Source organism: Lycium barbarum, chromosome 3 (genome assembly GCF_019175385.1).
Source record: "Lycium barbarum isolate Lr01 chromosome 3, ASM1917538v2, whole genome shotgun sequence".
Classification (NCBI taxonomy): Eukaryota; Viridiplantae; Streptophyta; class Magnoliopsida; order Solanales; family Solanaceae; genus Lycium; species Lycium barbarum.
This window is the reverse complement of record NC_083339.1, coordinates 133,602,691-133,624,516: the sequence shown is the minus strand read 5'-3', so window position 1 is coordinate 133,624,516 and position 21,826 is coordinate 133,602,691. Positions and strand designations below refer to the sequence as shown.

The 21,826-nt window shown below is 35.6% G+C and overlaps 3 protein-coding genes and 1 long non-coding RNA gene across 4 annotated transcripts; 2 read left to right on the top strand and 2 right to left on the bottom strand.

Moving 5' to 3' along the window:
• Positions 1–717: 717 nt before the first annotated feature.
• On the bottom strand, positions 718–2,620 carry LOC132634219 (uncharacterized). The gene is made up of 3 exons (XR_009580082.1): positions 2,370–2,620; positions 1,231–1,331; positions 718–1,135 (listed from the first exon to the last, which is right to left on the bottom strand). It is a non-coding gene; the product is annotated as an uncharacterized LOC132634219 (long non-coding RNA).
• A 5,574-nt stretch (positions 2,621–8,194) lies between these two features.
• LOC132632678 (protein NRT1/ PTR FAMILY 4.6-like) lies at positions 8,195–14,182 on the top strand. The gene is made up of 5 exons (XM_060348716.1): positions 8,195–8,302; positions 8,385–8,490; positions 8,632–8,846; positions 12,423–12,863; positions 12,943–14,182. Exons 1-5 carry the CDS (start codon positions 8,300–8,302, stop codon positions 13,948–13,950), a joined length of 1,773 nt encoding a protein of 590 aa, XP_060204699.1. The 5' UTR covers positions 8,195–8,299; the 3' UTR covers positions 13,951–14,182.
• A 2,022-nt stretch (positions 14,183–16,204) lies between these two features.
• Positions 16,205–18,683, bottom strand: LOC132632677 (uncharacterized). The gene is made up of 2 exons (XM_060348715.1): positions 18,488–18,683; positions 16,205–16,849 (listed from the first exon to the last, which is right to left on the bottom strand). Exons 1-2 carry the CDS (start codon positions 18,611–18,613, stop codon positions 16,406–16,408), a joined length of 570 nt encoding a protein of 189 aa, XP_060204698.1. The 5' UTR covers positions 18,614–18,683; the 3' UTR covers positions 16,205–16,405.
• Positions 18,684–19,524: 841 nt separating this feature from the next.
• On the top strand, positions 19,525–21,547 carry LOC132634218 (polygalacturonase-like). Its single transcript, XM_060350505.1, has 8 exons — positions 19,525–19,654; positions 19,764–19,919; positions 20,050–20,067; positions 20,187–20,394; positions 20,541–20,622; positions 20,712–20,820; positions 20,975–21,088; positions 21,167–21,547. The coding sequence occupies exons 1-8, from the start codon at positions 19,571–19,573 to the stop codon at positions 21,389–21,391; spliced, it is 996 nt and encodes a 331-aa protein (XP_060206488.1). The 5' UTR covers positions 19,525–19,570; the 3' UTR covers positions 21,392–21,547.
• Positions 21,548–21,826: the final 279 nt, after the last annotated feature.

Here is a 21,826-nt window from a genome sequence, read left to right as displayed (position 1 = left end):
GTAAGCCTTTTCCTCTTTATATCCTTTTCATACCTAACACTTCCCATATCTGTCATAAAATAGTACACTTTTATTCACTTCACATCCCACTCCAATTCCCCCGCTTTCTCCAGAGGACAAATACAGGAACACCAAGGCAAAAATGATAGGCACAAGACACTAGTGTAAAAAACTATGTGGCTACTGGCTTTTTGTCTTGAAATTTCCCAAGATAATGAAGTAAACAATCAAGGAATCAAAAAAAAAAAAAAAGCTAAGCCATGCAATAACCTGAAGTTTAAACAAAGAAAAATATGCAACAGGAACAGAGTCAAAAGTCTATGAACCATAGAAAGGAACGAGGAAATTTTAGACCAAATACACCAATTTCTTGACTAAGATCTCACTGCCACAACGAGAGCTTTCAGAATTGAGCAGAACATGCTCGGGTAAGGTCCCAATTGGAATAGCATTAGCCATCAAACATACTAATTATTCTAATTATTTTATTGGCCTAAGGTTAGTTGCATGATTAGTTTACCGTAACCTGGGACTATGGTGGATAAGAATCCAGATTCCAGACACTTAAAAGATGCATTGTCAACAATGAAGGGCTTTCCAACTACTTTAGTTGAGCATAAGAAGGATGTTGAACATCAGTCAACCAAACTAAAGGGATAGTGGATGAGCATAGGCATAAAGTATTGAAGAGTTCAGACAACGATGAACTTGCGCACATGTTTATAGGAGATTATTACCAGAAAGCAGAAGATGAACAAATAAAACCAAGTAATAAATGAGGAATCCCAAAAAACAAAAAGGGAAATACTCTACGGAACTTAACAGTAATTTCCCAAATTCTAACTCTTCTAGATGTCTCAATAGACCATATATGAATAATAATGCCTTGTAAAATTTGCAGTCCACGCACACTTCAGTTTGATGGCCAAAAAATAACACCACCTCCATCAAATCATTACCTGTTACTATCAAACGTCTGTTATGGTAATGCAAAAAACAGTCAGATGTACTGAAGTTAAAAAGTTCTTACAGGTCTGATACAGAGTTACAAACATACCTGCATATAAAGATGCTATTTGCGTGCATTTTAGGAGGCTGTTTACAGGTTACTGCTCAAGTTTGTGAGACAGAGTCACTGCAATAGAAAAACTAAAACTGGAACTTAAGCAAGGTTTATACACTTCTAATAACTGCTTTGTAACATAATTAAATATAGCAAGAAAGAAAGACCTCATTAGAATGATCTGACAAAGTACGTATCTTCAGATTCCTGGAACTTCCACTGTCTCGGGCATACCTGGCACTGTTTCCTGCCCTATTCCCTCCTTGATCTAAGAAATAAAAAGAACCATCCTGGAATTAATTGGATAAGAATAAATGATTCGAGAAATCAGGAAAAAAATTCAAAAGGAGTCAGGATGTGTCTTGGTATTTCATCATTACTTGCAACATATATGCAAACGATGATGGATTTTATTCTAATGTCCAAGAATATTAAAGAAATATCCTTGAAAACTTAGAAACTGTAGGATCAGCAAAGTTCAGATAATTTATCGTATCTTGGCCTATTGACTCCTACGAGATACACAAATAAAGCTGCTAAAACATAAACCCCAGAATGAGAAATGGAACATCATATCTTTGTTCCGAAATTTTTTACACTACAAAAAAAGTTGGTGATTTGTGGAGATTGAAAGTTGCAATTCGCGGAGGTTTTAGCCTCTTTTAGCAACTAGTGGAGGCTAAAACTTCCGTGAATTGCAATTTTCAACCTCCTCAAATTACCCCTTTTTTTGTAGTGATATCTGAAATCATATGGCACAAGATCTGGAGAAGGTTAATTTGGTGTGAGGACTATATAATGTCACTGACGCAAGAATTTCAAAATTTTCATTTCCTGGAAACTTTGGGGAAATTTTACAATAATCTCATGATTGATTAAAGCATACATGTATAATTTTTAAGGGAACCATAAAATTACAATATCTCTGCTTCTACGTAATTGAAAAGGCTAGTTGCTTCAACTTGATACCACTCGCATGAGTAAAACTAGAAAACATATACTAGTATTATTTTTTCTCTGGACAAGCTAATACTGTTACGTTTTCTTAATTTTCTGTCCATCTACCTGAAATTGCTTGCTTACACAACAGAGTTCAACAGGACATTAGAATGAAACAAATGCTAAATGGCTATGACCTTAAGGATTTCCAGCCACTCAATTTGGACAAAATTTGGAGTATGCTTCCCATAAATAATGCGGGTCCACATGGGAAAATTGCAGACATGACTTCCACTAGATGATAAGCTGAAATTAGCAGTATAACTCAAGTACCAAAAAGAAGCAACTAGAGTGTAACACCTCATACCTTTTAACTAAGTTACGTTCATGATTCGAAACTTAGAAACTAAGACGGAAGCGTTGGGATTAGAAAATTTGCCTCAGAACGATAAAAGTACGTCTAATACTTTTTCTCTGCCTCTACATAATTGAAAAGGCTAGTCGCTTCAACTTGATACCGCTCGCATGAGTAAAACTAGAAAACATATACTACTATTATTTTTTCTCTGGACAAGCTAATACTGGTACGTTTTCTTAATTTTCTGCCCATCTACCTGAAATTGCTTGCTTACACTAGAGAGTTCGACAGGACATTAGAAGGAAACAAATGCTAAATGGCTGTGACCTTAAGGACTTCCAGCCACTCAATTTGCAGAAGTTTCGAGTATGCTTCCCATAAATAATGCGGGTCCACATGGGAAACTTGCAGACATGACTTCCACTAGATGATAAGCTGAAATTAACGGTATAACTGAAGTACCAAAAAGAAGCAACTACACTGTAACACCTCGCACGTTCATGATTCGAGACTTGATAACCAAGACGGAAGTGTTGGGATTAGAAAATTTGCTTCAGAACGGTAAAAGTACATCTCCGTCAAATTGTACGGGCCGTACATTTATGTACGGGACGTACTTCTTGAACGTACCTCACATGGAAAAATCAGAAGTCATTGGAATTTCACAATTCCAGGTACGGCAAGTTATACGGGCCGTACTTTTAAGGCTTACAATTTATACGGGCCGTACTTTAATGTACGGGCTATACTTTTCATCACATACCTCACAAACTAAAAATCGTAGCTTCTAGAAATTGACATCTGAGGTACGCCCATAATGTACGGGACGTACAATTATGTACGGGCCGTACATTGTGTCCGTACTTCTTCCCGCTTGAGCAAAAGTATAAATACATGGGTTTAGTTTTTAATCTCACTTTTCATATTTTCAAGCCCTAGTACGAAGTTCTTCTCCTCCTACCATCAAGATACACTAAGGTAAGCCTATTCCAAGCCTTTCAAGTGAATTCTAACATGTATCCATGATTTCTAAATAAGAATCCATTGTTCCTGACCTAAAACCCACCTCAAGGATTCAAGACTAAGGCTTTTGGATTTCATTTTTCAAGTTCATACCTTTTTACAAGTTTTGGAGCGATTAAGGTATGTAGGGTTTCTATCTACATGTGAGAACATTATTGTTCTTCCCCACGCCACGTTCTTCCATGATTATAAGAAAGTTCACCAAAACCAGGGTTCTACTCATGTTCATGATAACCCTAAGTACATGTACCATGATTCCATGTTTGCTTTAATAGTTCGTTATTGTGTTCTTAATATTCCGTTTTGGTTATTGAGAATATGTCTGTAATCCATGAAAACCCATACTTTGCATTCCGTGGGTTCTTAAATGCAAAATATGAACTTTTATGTCTATTTTCATGAACTTCTATATGCTTTCATGTTTTCATACAAGTTATACTTTATATTTATCTTCATGTTACAATACCATCACGAATCATGTTTACAATCATGTTTATATAATTCCTGGATACTAAGCCAATTATATTCATGTTCATGTTTTGGGAGTTGCACAGATTACCGAGAAGGTTTAATACCTGAAACTACGTATGCCAGCATAGGATAAGGATCACTCCGCCTAGTTAGGACGATTCTTTCATGTTTACCCATTGCGGGTTATTGGATCCATTTATGTCATGTTCATGTCTTGTACCCTGGTAAGGTACAGGATGGCTTAGCTGATCGGGCAGAGATAAGACACCACGTGCTTACGTGATGGTTATATGTCGATTATACTAATGCTCTCCCACAAATATCTTTACAGACTTAAAATATCTTATTCATGTTATACATATTCATGTCAGATGATATTTCATGTTCATGTTCAGCTTACAAATACAGTTTCAGTTTCAGTTCTGTTGTTTCATGTGCCATGCTTATTTCATTCAATTGCTTTACATAGCAGTACAATTCGAATGTACTTACGTCCCCTTTTATTTGCCTAGGGGCCTGCATTTCACAATTCAGATTTACAGGACGATGGATCGGCTCGTTAGGACTTTGCACGTACCAGCTATTGGTGAGCTCCATCTCATTCGGGCTTTTATCTTTATTTCTTTATTGTCAGTTATGCAGTAAAGGTATGTCGGGGGCTTTGTCCCGGTAAACAGTTAAGCAGTCAGACTCATGTCAGAGGTTTCATAGAATAGACTAGTGTAATTATGTCACGTCAGATATTCAGAGTCGTATAGCTAGTATTAGCTCAACATTTATCATTTAGTTTCAGAGTTATGATTACTTAACCTATGCTTCATTCTCACCATGCATGTTATATTATATTCTGCATCAGTACATGCCCCATGTGAAAGAAAAAATTAACATAAAATAAAACAAAGAACGTCTTTGAGGCGTGAAGATTCGACTGCCCTTAAAGTGTTATCGCTCATATTCAGATTTTGGGGAAACACAAACGATTCTCTTCAGGATACAACAAAGTCAAAATATACTTGTAGATGTTTCTATATGTTACTTCTGGAGTGTCCTTATATTTGTAAATTTGAGAGATGAATTTTCAGAATAGTCATACCTTTTCATGAACAGATGTGTCTGTTCAATTTAAGACCTCCAAATAGTACAAAATATCTAACAATCCCCACTACTTTGTAATATTTCTCATGATATTATGCATAACGGAGAGTATCTTATAATAGATTTAAACTTTCCATTAGTGTAAATACTTTAAAGTTTTGATGAAGTTATTGGTATCATTAAAGATTTGAACCACAACTCCATGTGTCAAAACAGAAAGTATCACACACATAATATTATTTAGTAGCTTAGAAAACCCAGTGTTTGCTTTAGCACATTTATGGCTATGTGCTTATCCTGATTCCATGAATACTTACAAAACCAATCCTCTAAGTCTTGCGTGAAGCGGCACCACTTCGATATTCATATTGGTGAAATTAGCTACTATGTCCCTGTTAGTGCAGACATTTACTAATTTCATTAAGATTAGTTCACCCTTTTCTCGTAATAGTTTGCATTATAGATTTTGTCACTATGCCCCTGTTATTTCAGGCATTTAACAACTCCTTAACTCCTCCTATAACAATACCTAGTACATCGGAATCAAGGCTTTAAACGAGGAGATTCGTGCTTTAGCAACACAAGTGACTTATTATTACCCATTGAACTTGTATTGTTAGAGTGTACACTAACTCAAAGTTGGGTTCCCATCACTTATGTTATAATTTAAGGATTTTAGCCCTATTCCTTGACAATTTATTTGTACTGCATTTCTTCTTAATAAATCTTGCAAGATCAACGTAACACAAATCATTTTTATGACAGACTGAAAAGAAATCTTTTACATAGGCATGCCACGGACATATATGCCTAAACTTTTCATTGCATATCCAATTATTGGCTACTCTTAACGTAGTTTCGTTGGCTACTCTTAACGTAGCTTCATTACATAAAAATAAATAAGAGAATGATTGCACCAGTTGTGGCCACAACTCTTAATAACATATACATTTCTCAATCATTTCTTTTCTCTTCTAGCATATGTATGCTTAATATTCCATATATTGTGGAATAAAAGTTTGGATTCACGCCCAAAATAACGCCTCCATTCAAGGTACAAATCCATCTTAAAGTGGATTTTCTTTTCTTATCATTTGATCAAATGATTCTTAAATTTATAGACCAAAAAGGCCTATGTTCATGAACATCATATCTCTATATACTCTCTAACAGACACATCTTTTTATGAGAAGTCACAACCTTTTAAGTGACACTATTTCATGAAAGAACACAACATTTATAGGAAGACCCACAACCTAACTGTCAAATTGGTAGTTCAATCAACTAATCATCACCAAAATTGTGAAGTTGTAATTCACTAACTACCATATCAAAGATATATTTTGTGGAATTGAAGAAACAATTTTATATCTTAAACTTCTTGAAATACTATTGGCTATCAATCGTACGACAAACACCCCCACGCTTTAAATATTTTAAGTTATTTTAACTACTTTCAAGTATGAATATTATCCATCAAAATAAAAGAATTCATATATAGCACGCACAACTTGCAAATAAAGTTCATGCAACATAGTTAAGTTATTTCTGTTAATTTTTTCTTTCAATCTTAAAGAGTTATCGCTCGTATTCAGATTTTGGGGAAACACAAACAATTCTCCTCAGGATACAACAAAGCCAAAATATACTTACAGATTTTTTTTAGATGCTACTTTTGGAGTGTCCTTATATTTATAGATTTGAGAGATGATTTTTCAGAATAGTCATGCCTTTTCATAAACAAATGTGTCTGTTTAATTTAAGACCTCCAAATATTACAAAATACCTAACACTATGTTGATTCAGCAGGCCATGTGATTCGCTCGGTCACATGTAGCAAGGCACCGGGGGCCGTGTTACGCACAAGCTATAGTTCGGGACGTGACATAGAGAATTGAAAACCCTTCTAAGACACAGCCAAGGACAACAATCACGTGAAGTAGAAAACTGACTGATCTATATAGACAGTGACTATAATGAACAACATTTTACGGAAGAGCATCAAGACAAAGATAAAGCAGTTCCAATAGCTTATTTCACGAAATGTAAAAAAGATCTAATAAAACATATTATAAAAAAGTTAAATGACTATTCCATTATAGGAATGTCAAACTATAGTAATACAGCATATAAGCATAAGGAGAAGTTGAACATAGTTGTCAGTTCATCACATTCCAGCTGAAACACTTCCATTTCCTCTCCCTTTCACGTTCCTCGGGATCCCCAGTAATTTTTGCACTCACACAGACACGAAAAAGAAATAAGGTTACAGAATGGCATTTGAAGCTTATACTTCAAACAGAGCGCCCTGTCATTCAAGGTAAGTTAACATGTATCAGGGAGTGGACTCTATTTGAGGAAGAAAAAAGCAGAGGGAGGGGAAGAGGTAACTAAGTCTTGATTGAGAAAATAGATGGTGGGTGAGATGAAGTTGAAGTTAAAACTAAAGGAGTATACAGGCCATCATGAGTTTTAATCCCTTGCCGACGGGCTTGAAGATGAGATCTATCTCATCAGATGATTCCCATTTATTGGATTTCTTCCACCCTCAGTTGCATTACATGCTACATATAGCAATTTGTGATAGAAGGAAGAAATATAACAGACACACACATACAGAGAGGGGAAAAAAAAACATCTACAGTAAAAGAACTAAAATGAACCAAGAAACTAAGATCAATAGACAGTATATTATTCCACATCAACTATGTGACCAATACTCGGAGACCATTCTGAAAATAGTAATGAGCAAGCACTAACCATTTATTTGTTTTTTCTCCCCCCACAATTATGCACCAAGAAGCATGTACACACAAAGATATGAGGTTTTACCACAGCGTTACGAAAACAATATCACTTGGGGGTCGTTTGGTTGCTAGTTAGAATTATGCAGGTAATAGTAACATATGGATTAATTATGCAGGGTTTAGTTATTCATGTGCTATTAATTCATGTCTTAGTTATCCCATCTTTTACCCTGCATAAAATAATATATAAATTGACTCATAACTTGTACATTATACGGGATTGTAAGCTGCTAACCAAACACCATACTTGGTGAGCTGAAATATATACATAGCAAATAAAGTGCTACCAAACATTGTACTTGTTACGCTGGTTTTAATATATAAATAATTCACTTCCTAACTAGCAACCAAATGACCCCTTCGTGCAGTGTCACAATCAGAGATTCCAGATTTTTCCACACAATTTGAACACCCTCGTCCTTCAGTATTTAAAGGTGACATTGGCATAGCTTCCTTGTTAAACTGGACAACTTTCAATTTGGGACTTCTGCATCAAGATTTCCGAAACATTACATACACGCAGAGAGAGAGAGAGAGAGAGAGATGGTGCACATTCCAGCTCTCATATCCTCTTTTTTATATTCCCTCCAGCAATTATTTTCTTGATTTACGTGCACTATGACTGCAGGATCATGAGCAGGGCTTCACTAAGTGGGAAGGCTATGTGGACTGGAGAAACAGGTCAGCCATTAAAGGATGTCATGGTGGAGTTGTTGCTGCCTCCTTTGTATTGGGTCTGTAAACCATCTCTCTTCATGAATGCTACAGTTGAAATTCATGAATTAGTAACTGTAATCTTTCTAAACTTAGTTATTAATAGTCAAATATAGCTTGTAACAACCATCAATCTGATTTTTTTCCCACTGTGGACGTAGTGGTGGAAATTTTGGAGAACTTAGCATACCTGGCAAATGCGAGCAATCTAGTCCTTTATCTATCAAAATTCATGAGTTTTTCTCCAGCTGCTTCAGCCAACATAGTTACAAACTTTATGGGAACTTGTTTCCTCCTTGCTCTACTTGGCGGGTTCTCATCTGATTTCTTCTCCACCTATTACATCTTTATCATAAGTGCAACAATCGAATTTATGGTAAGATATCTATCTCTTTGACATTATCTTTTGTTCGATAACAAGTATTAACCAGATAACATTAGTTTAACCTCGTTGACTTCAACTTTTTCCCAGCTTTGTACAGTCTGCTATATCAAAAGACATAAGTAGAAGAGTAAACTGCCAATCTCGACCTTAATAACAATCACAGGAAATAGGACCAAACGAATAGAATATCATTTGCAGGTGTGCATCATTAACCATTACAGCACTATGAGAAAACAGTCAGCTCTTTGGGTCCGCATTTGATAAAACAGAATCCAACGGAATGTCCAAGTAGTCCATAAGATTTTTTTTTTTTTTTTTTTTTTTTTTTTTTTTTTGAAGATAGTAATGCACAGTCCATAAGATATTGTTATAAGGATCTCGGAGGTCTTCTGTGGAAGAAACAATGATGCCAAACTCAAATAGTTATCCTGAGTACGGTAAGGCCTAAGAATATTAGCAAACATACACTAAATACTAGCAAGCATAAAACTAACTTCATAACTTTAAGGTGGCAACCGGTTTAACCGGAACCGGACCGGTAACCGGTTAGGGAACCGGCCCGTTTCCGGTTAAAAAACCGGAACCGCTTAATCGGTTCCGGTTTACCGGTTTGAAATCCCAAACCGGAACCGGTCCGGTTCAAAGTGGTTAAAACCTTTTTTTTTTTTGTATTATATATATATATTATAGTATTTATTAGAATATTGTAGGTATGTTTACATATGTTATACAAGTTTATAATTAAAGTTTAAATATTTACTGACTAACAGGCTAACAGCAAGTCAGCAATACAGAATAGTGCTTTTTATATACATATATATGTATAACTTAATATATATACTATATATATAATTTAATATATATACTATATATACTTATATATGTTTAAGTATACTATATATACTTATATATATGTATAACTTAATATATATATATATATATATATATATATATATATATATATATATATATTTTAGTTATTTTTCAAGTATATAACTTTCTAATTTTTAATTTAAGTAGATGTATATTATAAGTATATTCTTAGTATATTTTAGGTATATTCCTAACTTAATAAAAGTAAAAATATGAACACAAGTAAATAGAATAAAGTTCAATGAGCCATATATTTTATTCATTCTTGGATAACATTTATTTGCAAGTTGTATTTTTTTTAACTTGCAAATAATACATGAGTTGTACAAAAATAGTAGAATAATAAAATCACCAATTTTGAACCATTTCGTAATTTCCCCCACATCATATTTGGTCATGGAAATATCTTCAAAGTCTTCCATTTGGTCCGGTCCACTAGCTATCAAATCTTCAATTTCTTCCTCTTCGCCTTCCTTCGCTACTAAGTTTTGGTTGCGTCGCTCCGATCTAATCCAATCGCGAATGCACACTAGTACTTGCAAGCTAAAGCCGGATAATGAATGTCTATGGTCTCTAATTTGCTGTCTTCCTTGGCTAAACGCGCTCTCCGAAGCCACGATTGATACTTGAACCGTAAGGATATCTCGAGTCATTCTTGAAAGTATCGGATAACTTGCCTTGTACTTCTTCCACCATGCTAAGACGTCCAACTCATCCAGTTCCTTGATATCCACATTTGGCTGCATCAAATAAAAGTTATATTCATCAAAGTTTGCAGTAGAAGAAGAAGTTGGCTGTGAATGTAAAACTTTTAAACCCGACAAGCCCTTTTTGCTACTATGAGAAGTAGTAGGGCGTGGAGCAACGGGTGTAGCACGTTTTTCCAAATTAGAATAATGAGTAAAAACTTTTCTAAACTCATCATCAATAGCGAGTTCGGCTTCAGCTAAAGATGGTTGAACTCCCTCTTCAATTTCTAAAAATGTATAAATTTGACTAACCAAATTTTTAGTATAAGACACTTTTAAACAAGGATTTAAAAGGGAACCCAATATAAATAAAGTTGGGATGGGAAAAAATACTTCTTAAATTTGATTATCATTTCAAAAATAGCCACTTGATAATCGGGTTTATATTTATACTCTTGTAAAACTCTAGCTATTTCCGCTAAGTAGGCTAAAATTTCGGTTACCGTGGGATAGAATTGTTTAGAAAAAGCAAGAGTTGCATTATAAAAAATTTCTAAGAGTTCAACACATTTTTTAACATCTTCCAATGCCTAAAAGTTAACCAATCCTCACTATTAATATTATATTTGTTGTGAACTTGTTGTATGAGAATCATATACTCATATGCTTGTTGTAGCATAATGTAAGTGTAGTTCCACCTAGTCTCAATTTCTACTTGAATTTTTCTAGGTCTAAGGTTATTTTCCACACAAGCATTCTTAAAATCTCTAATTCTTCCCCTATTAGCATTACAAAAAAGAAACGCAACAGCATCTCTAACTTTTTGAACAAAATCATCAAAATGCACAAGACCATCTTTAACAATTAAATTTAAAATATTACAACTACATCTTACATGAAAAATATTTCTTAGCGGAGGGTTTAGTTCTCTTTTTATAAGACCTATCGCCTTTGTATTATTAGAAGCATTATCTAAAGCAATACAAAGTGTTTTTCTATGAATGTTAAAAAATCTCATAATAGTAGACATTGAATCGGCTAAAAATATTTGGGGGCCAAAAATTAATAAAATGACCGTTTGGCAACGGCCATTTTTGCAAATGGACCGTTGCCAACGGTCCATTAACGCACAGGCGGCCCAACGGCTATTTTTTTTTTTTTTTAATTTCACCGGTTTTACCGATTTAACGGTTCCGATTTCAAAAATATCAGAACCGGACCGGTAAATTTTTAAATGGTTAACCGGTTCTACCGGTTCGGGTTCCGTTTTAACCGGTTAAACCAAACCGGTTATATTGGGTAGGCTACCCAATATAACATATATTTCTATTCAGACCATTTAATACCTTGTGGGGTCAGCTGCATAGTAGAAACATAAATTATTTACTATAAAACAACGAATGCTGTACACCAAATTCCACATGCTGAATTTTCTGTCCAATTAGAGATCAGGAATGCAAAAATGGTCCCCGGCGCAATCACCACATTGATGACCGATGGCACAGAAATTAGTATAGCTCATTTTCAGGTTAACTTTAATGAAAAAGGACATACCGATAGTAAAATGTTACTTTAGCTTTCATGGAGAAATAATGGAAAGCTCAGTATAGCAAATACAGTATCAAAAAAGTACCTGAAGACAGGTATTGACCACCCGACAACAGTCCCTTCATCCGACTTCACCAGGTAAAATTCTCAAGTGATCAAGGCTTTTATGCAGAACCGTCCATGGCTTTTTTCCTGTCCCAGAAAAAGATGGACTTTGTGCATGGACTTACTAATTTTTCAGAAACAACTTTAAGTTAATCAAAAGGAAGTGCCTAAGCTTCCTAACATGATGATGAATACTCTGCTTCTTTAGCACTTAGTTAGCCTGCCAAAGAAAATGTGACACATAGCTTTTCTCCTTTCAGGTGAAAAATAACTGATCAGAAGATTATAGCATGAGACATTTAGTAGGATGGTATGTCGCATGCACTGTTACTAATCGAAAATACTGGAACAGGGACTATTGATGCTGACATTGCAAGCTTGCATACCTTCCCTGAGGCCACCCATCTGTGCATCAGTGAACAGAAACACCCCATGCAAAGAGGTAGGTGGTGGCCACAAAGCAATGTTGTTTTCTGGCCTCTACCTGGTGGCCTTGGGTGTTGGAGGGATAAAGGGTTCACTTCCTTCACATGGAGCAGAGCAATTCGACGAGAATTCACCACAAGGAAGGAGGCACAGATCTACCTTTTTCAATTATTACATCTTCTGCCTTGCTTGTGGAGCATTGATTGCAGTGACATTCGTAGTGTGGGTAGAAGATAATAAAGGCTGGCAATGGGGCTTTGGTATCTCAACCGTAGCAATATTAAGCTCAATTGCCATTTTCCTCCTCGGATCTAGGACTTACAGGATCAAAGTTCCCACAGGAAGCCCAATTACAACCATTTTCAAGGTATGGTTCTATTAGTAGGCATCCTGTACATGCATGCTAAAATAAGGTAAGAGTAATTCACATTGAAATGTTTGAACAGGTTCTTGTGGAAGCATTTTCCAACTCTCTCTTTCCTAAGAATTCTATTGGTAATGTGTTAGACACGAGGGAAACTCCCCAAAACACAACTGAGATTAGTGAGGGGGAAGAAGTACATGGAGAACGAACGGCAGAAATTCAAACTGAAATGAAGGACCTCAAGTTCATTGGTAGAGCAACAGCGAAAAACGCAGCCTACCCATCACTGCACTGCACAGCCAAACAAGTACAAGATGTGAAAGTAGTCGTCCAGGTCGTGCCAATATTTATGTCAACCATTATGCTGAACTGTTGCCTGGCTCAGCTTTCCACATTTTCTGTACAACAAGCAGCCACCATGAACACATATATTGGTGCTCTAAAAGTCCCACCAGCTTCTCTTCCAGTATTTCCAGTCATATTCACCATGATACTGGCACCAGTATATAACCATATTATAATCCCCTTCGCCAGGGCAGTGACAAAGAGTGAAATGGGCATTACTCATCTACAACGAATCGGAACCGGGCTATTCCTATCAATTGTAGCCATGGCTGTTGCAGCTTTGGTGGAGATGAAGCGGAAAAGAGTGGCTGAACAATCTGGATTAATGAATTCGACTGAACCACTGCCTATCACATTTCTTTGGGTGGCATTGCAATATCTGTTCTTGGGATCAGCTGATCTCTTCAGCTTAGCTGGCTTGATGGAATTCTTCTTTACAGAGGCCCCCTTAAGCATGAGGTCATTGGCAACAGCACTCTCTTGGGCATCACTAGCCATGGGTTATTACCTCAGCTCAGTGATCGTATCAATAGTAAACCGTATAACTGGTAGGTTTCAGCGAAAACCATGGCTCTACGGTAGTAATTTGAATCATTATCACCTCGAAAGGTTCTATTGGCTAATGTGCATATTAAGTGGACTAAATTTCTTACACTATCTCCTATGGGCCACTCGCTACAAGTACAGGTCAACAAAGCCTGATGACAAGAGAGCCCAAGATGATATAACACCATCAGAAGCCTAATTGTAGTTGCTCATATATGTGATTTTCAAATGCTAAAGACATTATTTGCCATCTATCCAAATTGTCATATTTTAAGTTTATAGCTAAAAGATGGAGCACTCCCTCAGGTGTTTTGGTAGCTTTCTAAATGCCAGTGACTATGTATTACTAATCGAAAATGTTATTACACTATTTTCTATTTGCTCCGTAATATCTAGCACATGTAATTTTCGTCACACACAGGATAGTTATCATATCATATATAATAGCCTCTAATTAGTCAGCTACTGATGTAAAAGTCATTTGATAGAGACTTGGCAATGTAAAAGCATCCAAATATCATGCATTCGATTAAGCTACTAATGCTAAGAACAACACCGAGAACTTACAAAATCTTGGCAGTGGATCAGAGAATTGAGAACTAGAACGAGAGGCTATTTGTACAATTGACAGGAAAGCCCGGTAAATTTTTGGGATTAGCCTTATGAAAAAGCAGTAAATGGTTAAGAGAACAACGACATACCCAGTGTAATCCCACATGTGTAGTTTGAAGAGGGTGGTGTGTATGCAAACTTACCCTTACCTTGCGAAGGTAGAGTGGTTGTTTCCCATAGACCGCTATTGGTTGGTTCACCTTGCGTCGTACTACTATTGAGGCGTGAATGGATGCTGAATATAGAACCCAGTCCTCATGTTCGGACTTCGGAGAACTTTGAAGATGAGAATTACAGACCCATTTTACATACGCACGGAACTAGCAATTCGAAACGCTAAAATTTGCACCAAATGCTATAACGCATCGTTAGTTCATCAGAATTGAAGTCAAATTCATGAAACGCTGCGCCATGTATATTCCTATGTATAATTGGATACGGGCGAACCACACAAGCAGGGGATGTAGCTCAGATGGTAGAGCGCTAGCTTAGCATGCGAGAGGTACGGAGATCGATACCCCGCATCTCCAGCTTTGCTTTCTGTGTTTGCTTTTTTCCCTCGTATTCACTGACTTGTGCGTTAACTCCTTTTTATTTATTTTGGTGACTTGTGCGTGAACTTTGGATGTTCTCTTCTTATAGATGCAGCTTCTAACATGTGCTTAGGGTGAAAAGTGTTTTTTTTCAAAATATTTTTTGTTTGGCCAATTAATCTTAAAAGCACTTTTGCATAGCAATTAGTGTTTGACCAAGCTTCTAAAAAGTGCTTCTAAGTGCATTTTTCTTAAAAGTGCTTTTGGGCAAAATTATTTTTTTAAGCTTTTAAAAAACTGCTTCTGCTACTCTCCAAAAACACTTATTTTCTCCAAAAAAACGTGGCCAAACACCTCACTTTTTAAAAAATAAGTACTTTTGGAAAAAAATAAGCTTAACCAAACAAGTTATTAGTTTTCTTTTGGTAACATGGATAATATGATTATTGCTAAAGTCTAATGCATAGTCGGATCTTCCTTGGATACATAAATCCAATGAGATAAAAGTACAGAAACATGAAGAAACAAAAGCATGAGAAACTAGATAAAACATAATGTCCCCAAAATCATCTACTCTTATTTTTTCGGTTGGAAAGGGAATTTTATATATAGATTATGCATCAGTATAGGAAGAGGTACCACTAACAGTAGCTACTGTAGCCATAGGATCATAACAAAAGAATGTGCTAAGAGAGGTGACTGTTCAAAGAGTGAGATTAGAGCTACTCCTAAGTCCTAACTATCCGATTAAAAAAAGTTCCTATTGTCTGCTCCCCAAAGCTGATGAGACAAACATAAGAGGAACTGTCCAAACACATATACTACTATACTGCATCCTAGCACCATCCATTATATCAAAAGTGAAATCCTTAACTTCAAATGTAATGTGAACTGGAATACTGAATTTTTGGGCTTCCGATCATTTGCCGCAGCTGCTTGCAGTCATTAAGAAAATTTGAATAAGACTGATCATCATTTTGAAGCATGTTAGTAACCTCCATAGATTCAACACAAATCTGTAAAGGTAAAAGACTATTTTCATGAGCCATTTTAATTTCATCGTTCCCTGGCAAGCACATTAATCACCTGGTAAGATTCATGGTAAACATGTTGAAAGAGTTTTTCCGTAAGTTATTTCACTCATCCTTTTCTATGTAGTGGATTTTCCACTTTCCCTCCCCTCAAAGCCTCTCTTATGTTCATAAAATAGCAAAAACAATTTCTTTGTGAGTTCAGAAATTTGTTTTAACTTGCTACAGAGTTATGGAGGAAAAAAGTATTTGATTATACTACTTGACATACAATAACTACATAAAATGAATTCAGGTGCATAACCTTAGAATTGTTGAGTTTCAAGACAAATCTAATGTCAAGTTGTCAACTAAGGCATATAACAACTAAAATAAAAAGTACAACAACTATAATTACACTTTAATCCAAATAAATTGAGATTGATCATATGAATTTCACTACAAAAATATCCCCTTTATTTGATATTTTTCACGGTAGTCAATCAGCCTCCTGCAACCCATCCAAAACCACTGACCCGACAAACAACCCGACTGCGGTCAACCCGAATGCTCCAGCCAACACTGCCTGAACCGCCACAAGACCCACGGAATCATCGGGTATCAACACGATTGCTAAAATAGCCGCCACTAGAACTGGAAGCGACGCGGACGCCAACGCAGCAGGTGAGAAACTCGCAGCCTTCTCCAGCAAACTTAGCAGCCCTAGTTCTTCCGCCTTTGAGAATACACCTGACCTCTCTATGGACGACAACGTTAATCCTAGCTCTTCGGCTTTTGATAGAAGTCCAGCTTTCTCCACAGTGCTTAAAACTTTTCGTTTTTCCAGTTTTTTGAATACGTCTACTTCCACTTGTTCGCTGCCCTCGTAGAACAGTCCTGCCCCGAACCATTCCTTTTTCCATTTATCATCAAACTTGTTCACCTGCACTAGTAATTCTTCTTATTACAGTACTACGTAACTCAGCTTATGTGAGTGTGAAGCATAGTTGGTCATCGTCTAAATAAAGAATGATTGTTGCCACAGATTGACATTCTTTTGTTTTTTGATAAGTGAAGATAGAATTTAACTTAAACTATTCCATTAATCACTGCACGGCGAAAGATTACAGAACATTCCTTCAACTGAGGAAGTCTATTAAGTGCTCAAAAGAATAACCATCATTACCAAAATTCAAATTTGGAGCAAAAGTTTAATTTCAGCACAAATTTATTTTTAAAGCTAAAGACAGCTCTGCCTCTGTCTTCTACTGTTTTTTCGATTTGCAGTTGACAAAGATAAATGTGCAATTAAAATAGTTAAATTATGAAGAATCCTAGGGAGAATAAGTAGGCGTTTGGCCATGGGATTTGAGAGCTAACTTCATAATTTAATTTCAAATCAACGTTTGTTTATAAAATCTGCACAAAACTTCAACTTCAACTTTAATTATAGATTTTAAATCTCAAATTCTTCAAAAAATAAGAATTGAAATTCCAAATTGTGATTTCAAACTTTTTAAAATATAAAACTTGACCCATAAATTTATAATCTCTCCGTTTCAATTTATGTGAACCTTTTCGAAGTACAAAGGTCAAACTTTATGATTTTGACATAAATTTTTCAAGTTTGTAAAAATAAAATTTATATATTTAGAAACCACATAAAAAGTACTATAAGTCATGATAATTTATAATTCAAATAATTTGGAAAAATGTAAGGAAAACGTGGTGAAGAATTACCTCGTAGACTCCGCAAATAGTAATGGGTTCACATAAATTAACAAAGGGAGTATTTGGTAAGAAAAAGACCTGTCATTTTATATTTTTGTTAAAAAAAACCATGCTTGATGTGAAGATATTGTCCATACAATGTGGAAGGATTATATTAAGCGATAGCTAGTTACTACTTGATTTTTTTAAACCAGTGATCTTTACAAATTAAGAAATGTGGAGATATGTAATTTATTAATGTAGCACCTTAGGATATTCCGATACTTTACTTATGAATTATGATTTACTCATTTGGTAAGATAGTATAAGAGCTGAGAACTTTTGATAGCTTTCAAAAACTGTGGGCTTTCATGTTCATGACAAAAAAAATACAACATAAAAAATACAAATGCATGTCCAAAAAAAAAAAAATCAACTTCAAATCACTATGTCCAAACGGGCCCTAAATTGAAGAGAAAGGTGGTAAAAATAAGTGCCTTATTGATTGATGTACAATGATATTGCTTGCAACGAAATTATGTCATGGAATAAAGTTTACTTATTTTACAATCACTAGAGCCCGTTTGATGCACTTATTTTAAGTGGCTTTTAAGCGTAAGTTATAAATTATAGCTTTTGACTTTTGATTTATTTTGGTTATCTTAATTTCAAAATAAGTGATTAAAAGAACTTTTCTACTTTATTCAAACACTACAAAATGATTAAAAGCTGTTTAAAAATACTTAAAATAAGTCCATCCAAACGGGCTTTTGTGTCAATTAAATTTGATTGTTTCAGATAAATAAGGTTTTCAATAAACAGATGTAACCAGCTTATCTTAGCGACAAAATATGGGGAATATATTGCATACCTTCTTTTTAGGAGCCATGGCCAAGATTCGCGGGGCGCTATTGGAGGGGAATAAGCGGCGAAATCTGGGCTTGGAACTAAAGCCATACTCCAAATTTTTCAGATAAGCCGTTGTTGTAGCCGCCATTGAAGAGTTTTAGCTTTTCTCTAAAACTCTTTTTTCACATGAATTTTCATTACATTCAAACACTCCTAACTCATTCATCTCCATAGAAATCTATGGTTCCTAATTATTCGACCAATCAAAAAGCAGCTTATCCTATCTGGACTAGACAACTTTACGTGGTGTGGCCTTGCAAATTATTAAATTTCCAAATATACCCTCCATTTTGGTCATTTTTTCCTCACGTGGTACGCTACACTTCAATTAAATCCTGGACTTAGATTTTTAATTGCTTCCTAGTTTGTGTCACGTTTGAATTAAAGTACGACATGAACTAGTTTTAGAACACTTCTACAGCAGTTCAATTAAATCCTGGACTTAGATTATCAATTGCTTCCTAGTTTGTGTCACTTTTGAATTAAAGTACGATATGGACTAGTTTTAGTACACTTCTATTGTAGTTCAATAATTCAATTAAAACTCCTGGACTTGTTTTTTCAATTGCTTCCTAGTGTGTGCCACGTTTGAATTAAAAGTGCGACATGGACTAGTTTTACTACGATAATAACACTTAGGAATTAGATAAGTCCTAGAATTGCATGCATTATCAGTGTAAACTTAGGTTACTGGCTAGTACTTATCTATGATCACACTACAAGCTCTCCTTAATTTTCTGAATTTCCATAAGATGAAGATCATAATCTCATTCTTTCTTGCTCTGCTTCTGCCTTCGCCAATTTTTTCAAGACCTGATTCTCCAGCGTTTAATGTTCTTGATTATGGTGCAGTTGGAAATGGCTCGACCGACTCAACCAGTGTAATTAACAATCCATGAATAGATGAATTACATTAGTGTTATATATTAGGTGGTAAAAAAGTTTTAATCAATGTACTGACCAGTTTTTTTCTTTTTCCTGCAATTTCTTATAGGCTTTCAACAGAACATGGGAAGCAACATGCACATCTTCTTCTTCTCCGACAATGTACGTTCCTTCTGGCAATACGTTCTTGCTTCGTCAATTGAAATTGAGCGGACCTTGTGCATCCCCAAGTGTCACTATCGAGGTATTTGGTTAATTAGTTAACTAGCAATTCTTATTCATCAGGTTGTATTATCCCAAGTATTAATGTTTTGAGTCTAGGGACCTCCCACCTTAATCTATTGATTTTGCAGATAAATGGAAATATAGTAGCACCAAGTGAACCCTCGGAATGGAGGTGTCCGTCCAATCGTTGTGATAAATGGATTTCTTTTAAACATGTTAACGGCCTTACAGTACGTGGGAGTGGAATAATTAGTGGTCACGGACACAAATGGTGGGGTGTTAATGTAAGTCAATTGAGTAGTTTTGTTTTTTGTTAGGTTGATGAAAACGATTTTAAGGTTACTAGTGTTTTACATTGGTTTGAAGCTTCATTCTAGGTTTCTAACAGCTTTTATTACCTCTATATATTTTCAGGACCGCATGAAACCAACTGTAAGTTTTAGATGCTCTGGAAACCTTTCATAAACATGATTTATTTATTTTTTATTTTTTTTGTAATAAGGACTTATGACAGCATATATTTGGCATTTAATAACGGGATTCTTTTGTAGGCTTTCGAAATTTCACATTCCAAAAACATTAGTCTAAGCGGGCTGAGCTTTAAGGACAATCCTCGGGTGCATGTTAATATTGAGAGCTCGGAATCTGCAAGAGTCTCAAACATAACCATAGATGCCCCGGCAAAAAGTCCTAATACTGATGGTATTCATGTTTCAGACAGCAGAGATGTTTCCATTAATAATTGCCGAATTGGAACTGGTAATTTTGGACATATCTATCAACTTTAAGGATAAATTAACTCTTCTCAGTAATTTTGGACATATCTATCAACTTTAAGGATAAATTAACTCTTCTCAGTAATTTTGGTTTTGTAAAGACTGCGCTAAATTTCCTTGAAAATGCAGGGGATGATTGCATCTCAATCGTTGATGGATGCTCCAATCTGAAAATCAGCAACATAATATGTGGTCCAGGGCATGGTATAAGGTTAGTTTTATCTCCTCACTTTTTTCCTCTTGAATTTTCTGTGTTAGAAGATGGAATGGTAGTTGAATGTGAGCTGGATCTGGATGCAGTATTGGAAGTCTAGGCAAGCATGGATCTAATGACAATGTAGAAAATATTGTTGTCAGTGACGTCGTGTTCATAAAATCTACAAATGGTGCTCGTATAAAGACGTGGCAGGTAAGTGTTATTGTATTAATTTAAAATACTTTTCATGATAATCAGATCAAGTTTCGCATTAGATAATCTAAAAGAAGTTAATAATCAAAAGCTTGAGCAGCCTAAATACATGTATGCTTTATTATTTGATAATTTTTTTGTTTTGTTTAATCAGGGAGGCCAAGGGCAAGCTAGGAATATCATTTTTGAGAGAATATTGTCACAAGATTCTTATAACCCTATTATTATTGATCAGTTCTATTGTGATCATGAACAGTGTACTGAACATGTAAGTGACTTCCTATTTGCATTATTAAACTTCTGGTGAAATCGAGTTCTTAGACTTTTAGTTCATTTGTTGTTGCAGGATTCAGCAGTAAAGGTTAGTGATATTATTTTTAGACAGATAGTTGGAACCTCCAAAGGTGAGTATGCCGTGAAGCTGGATTGCAGTGCGTCAGTTCCCTGCATGGGTATATTAATGGAGGATGTCTACATCCGCTCCTCAAGTTCCAAAGATAAGGCTAGATCATATACTAGTAATGCACGAGGACTCGTTAGGGGTCAAAACATTCCTCACACCCGCCTTTGAGAATCAGGGGCATAAATTGCGAGGTCAACTTCAAGTTTCCACTACAACTGATTTACACCTGAATTCATCATATAGCATTGTTTATCAATAGTGGTTTCAGCAATTGTTCATAATGTTAATGTAGTAGTACTAATTAGTTATAGAATGACAATTTTTTTATTTTCTTTGCCATTACTTTAGAATCTTCCCTTATGAGAAGGGGTTTATATATACGCTAAGGAGTTCGATTCCGCCTTATTTGCACGGTATACTTTTTCTAATTTCTCCAATCCTCGGTCTCATTTTAATTTGGTGCCTTGAAGCACGAATATTAACACTACGACGTTCAGATGGTTATAAGTTGGAGTCAATCACAGGTAGGTAATAAACGGTGGCCAAAAGAGAGAATTTCTCTTAGCTTTTTCCCGCTCATTCGAGGAAAATTCTTTTCTTGAC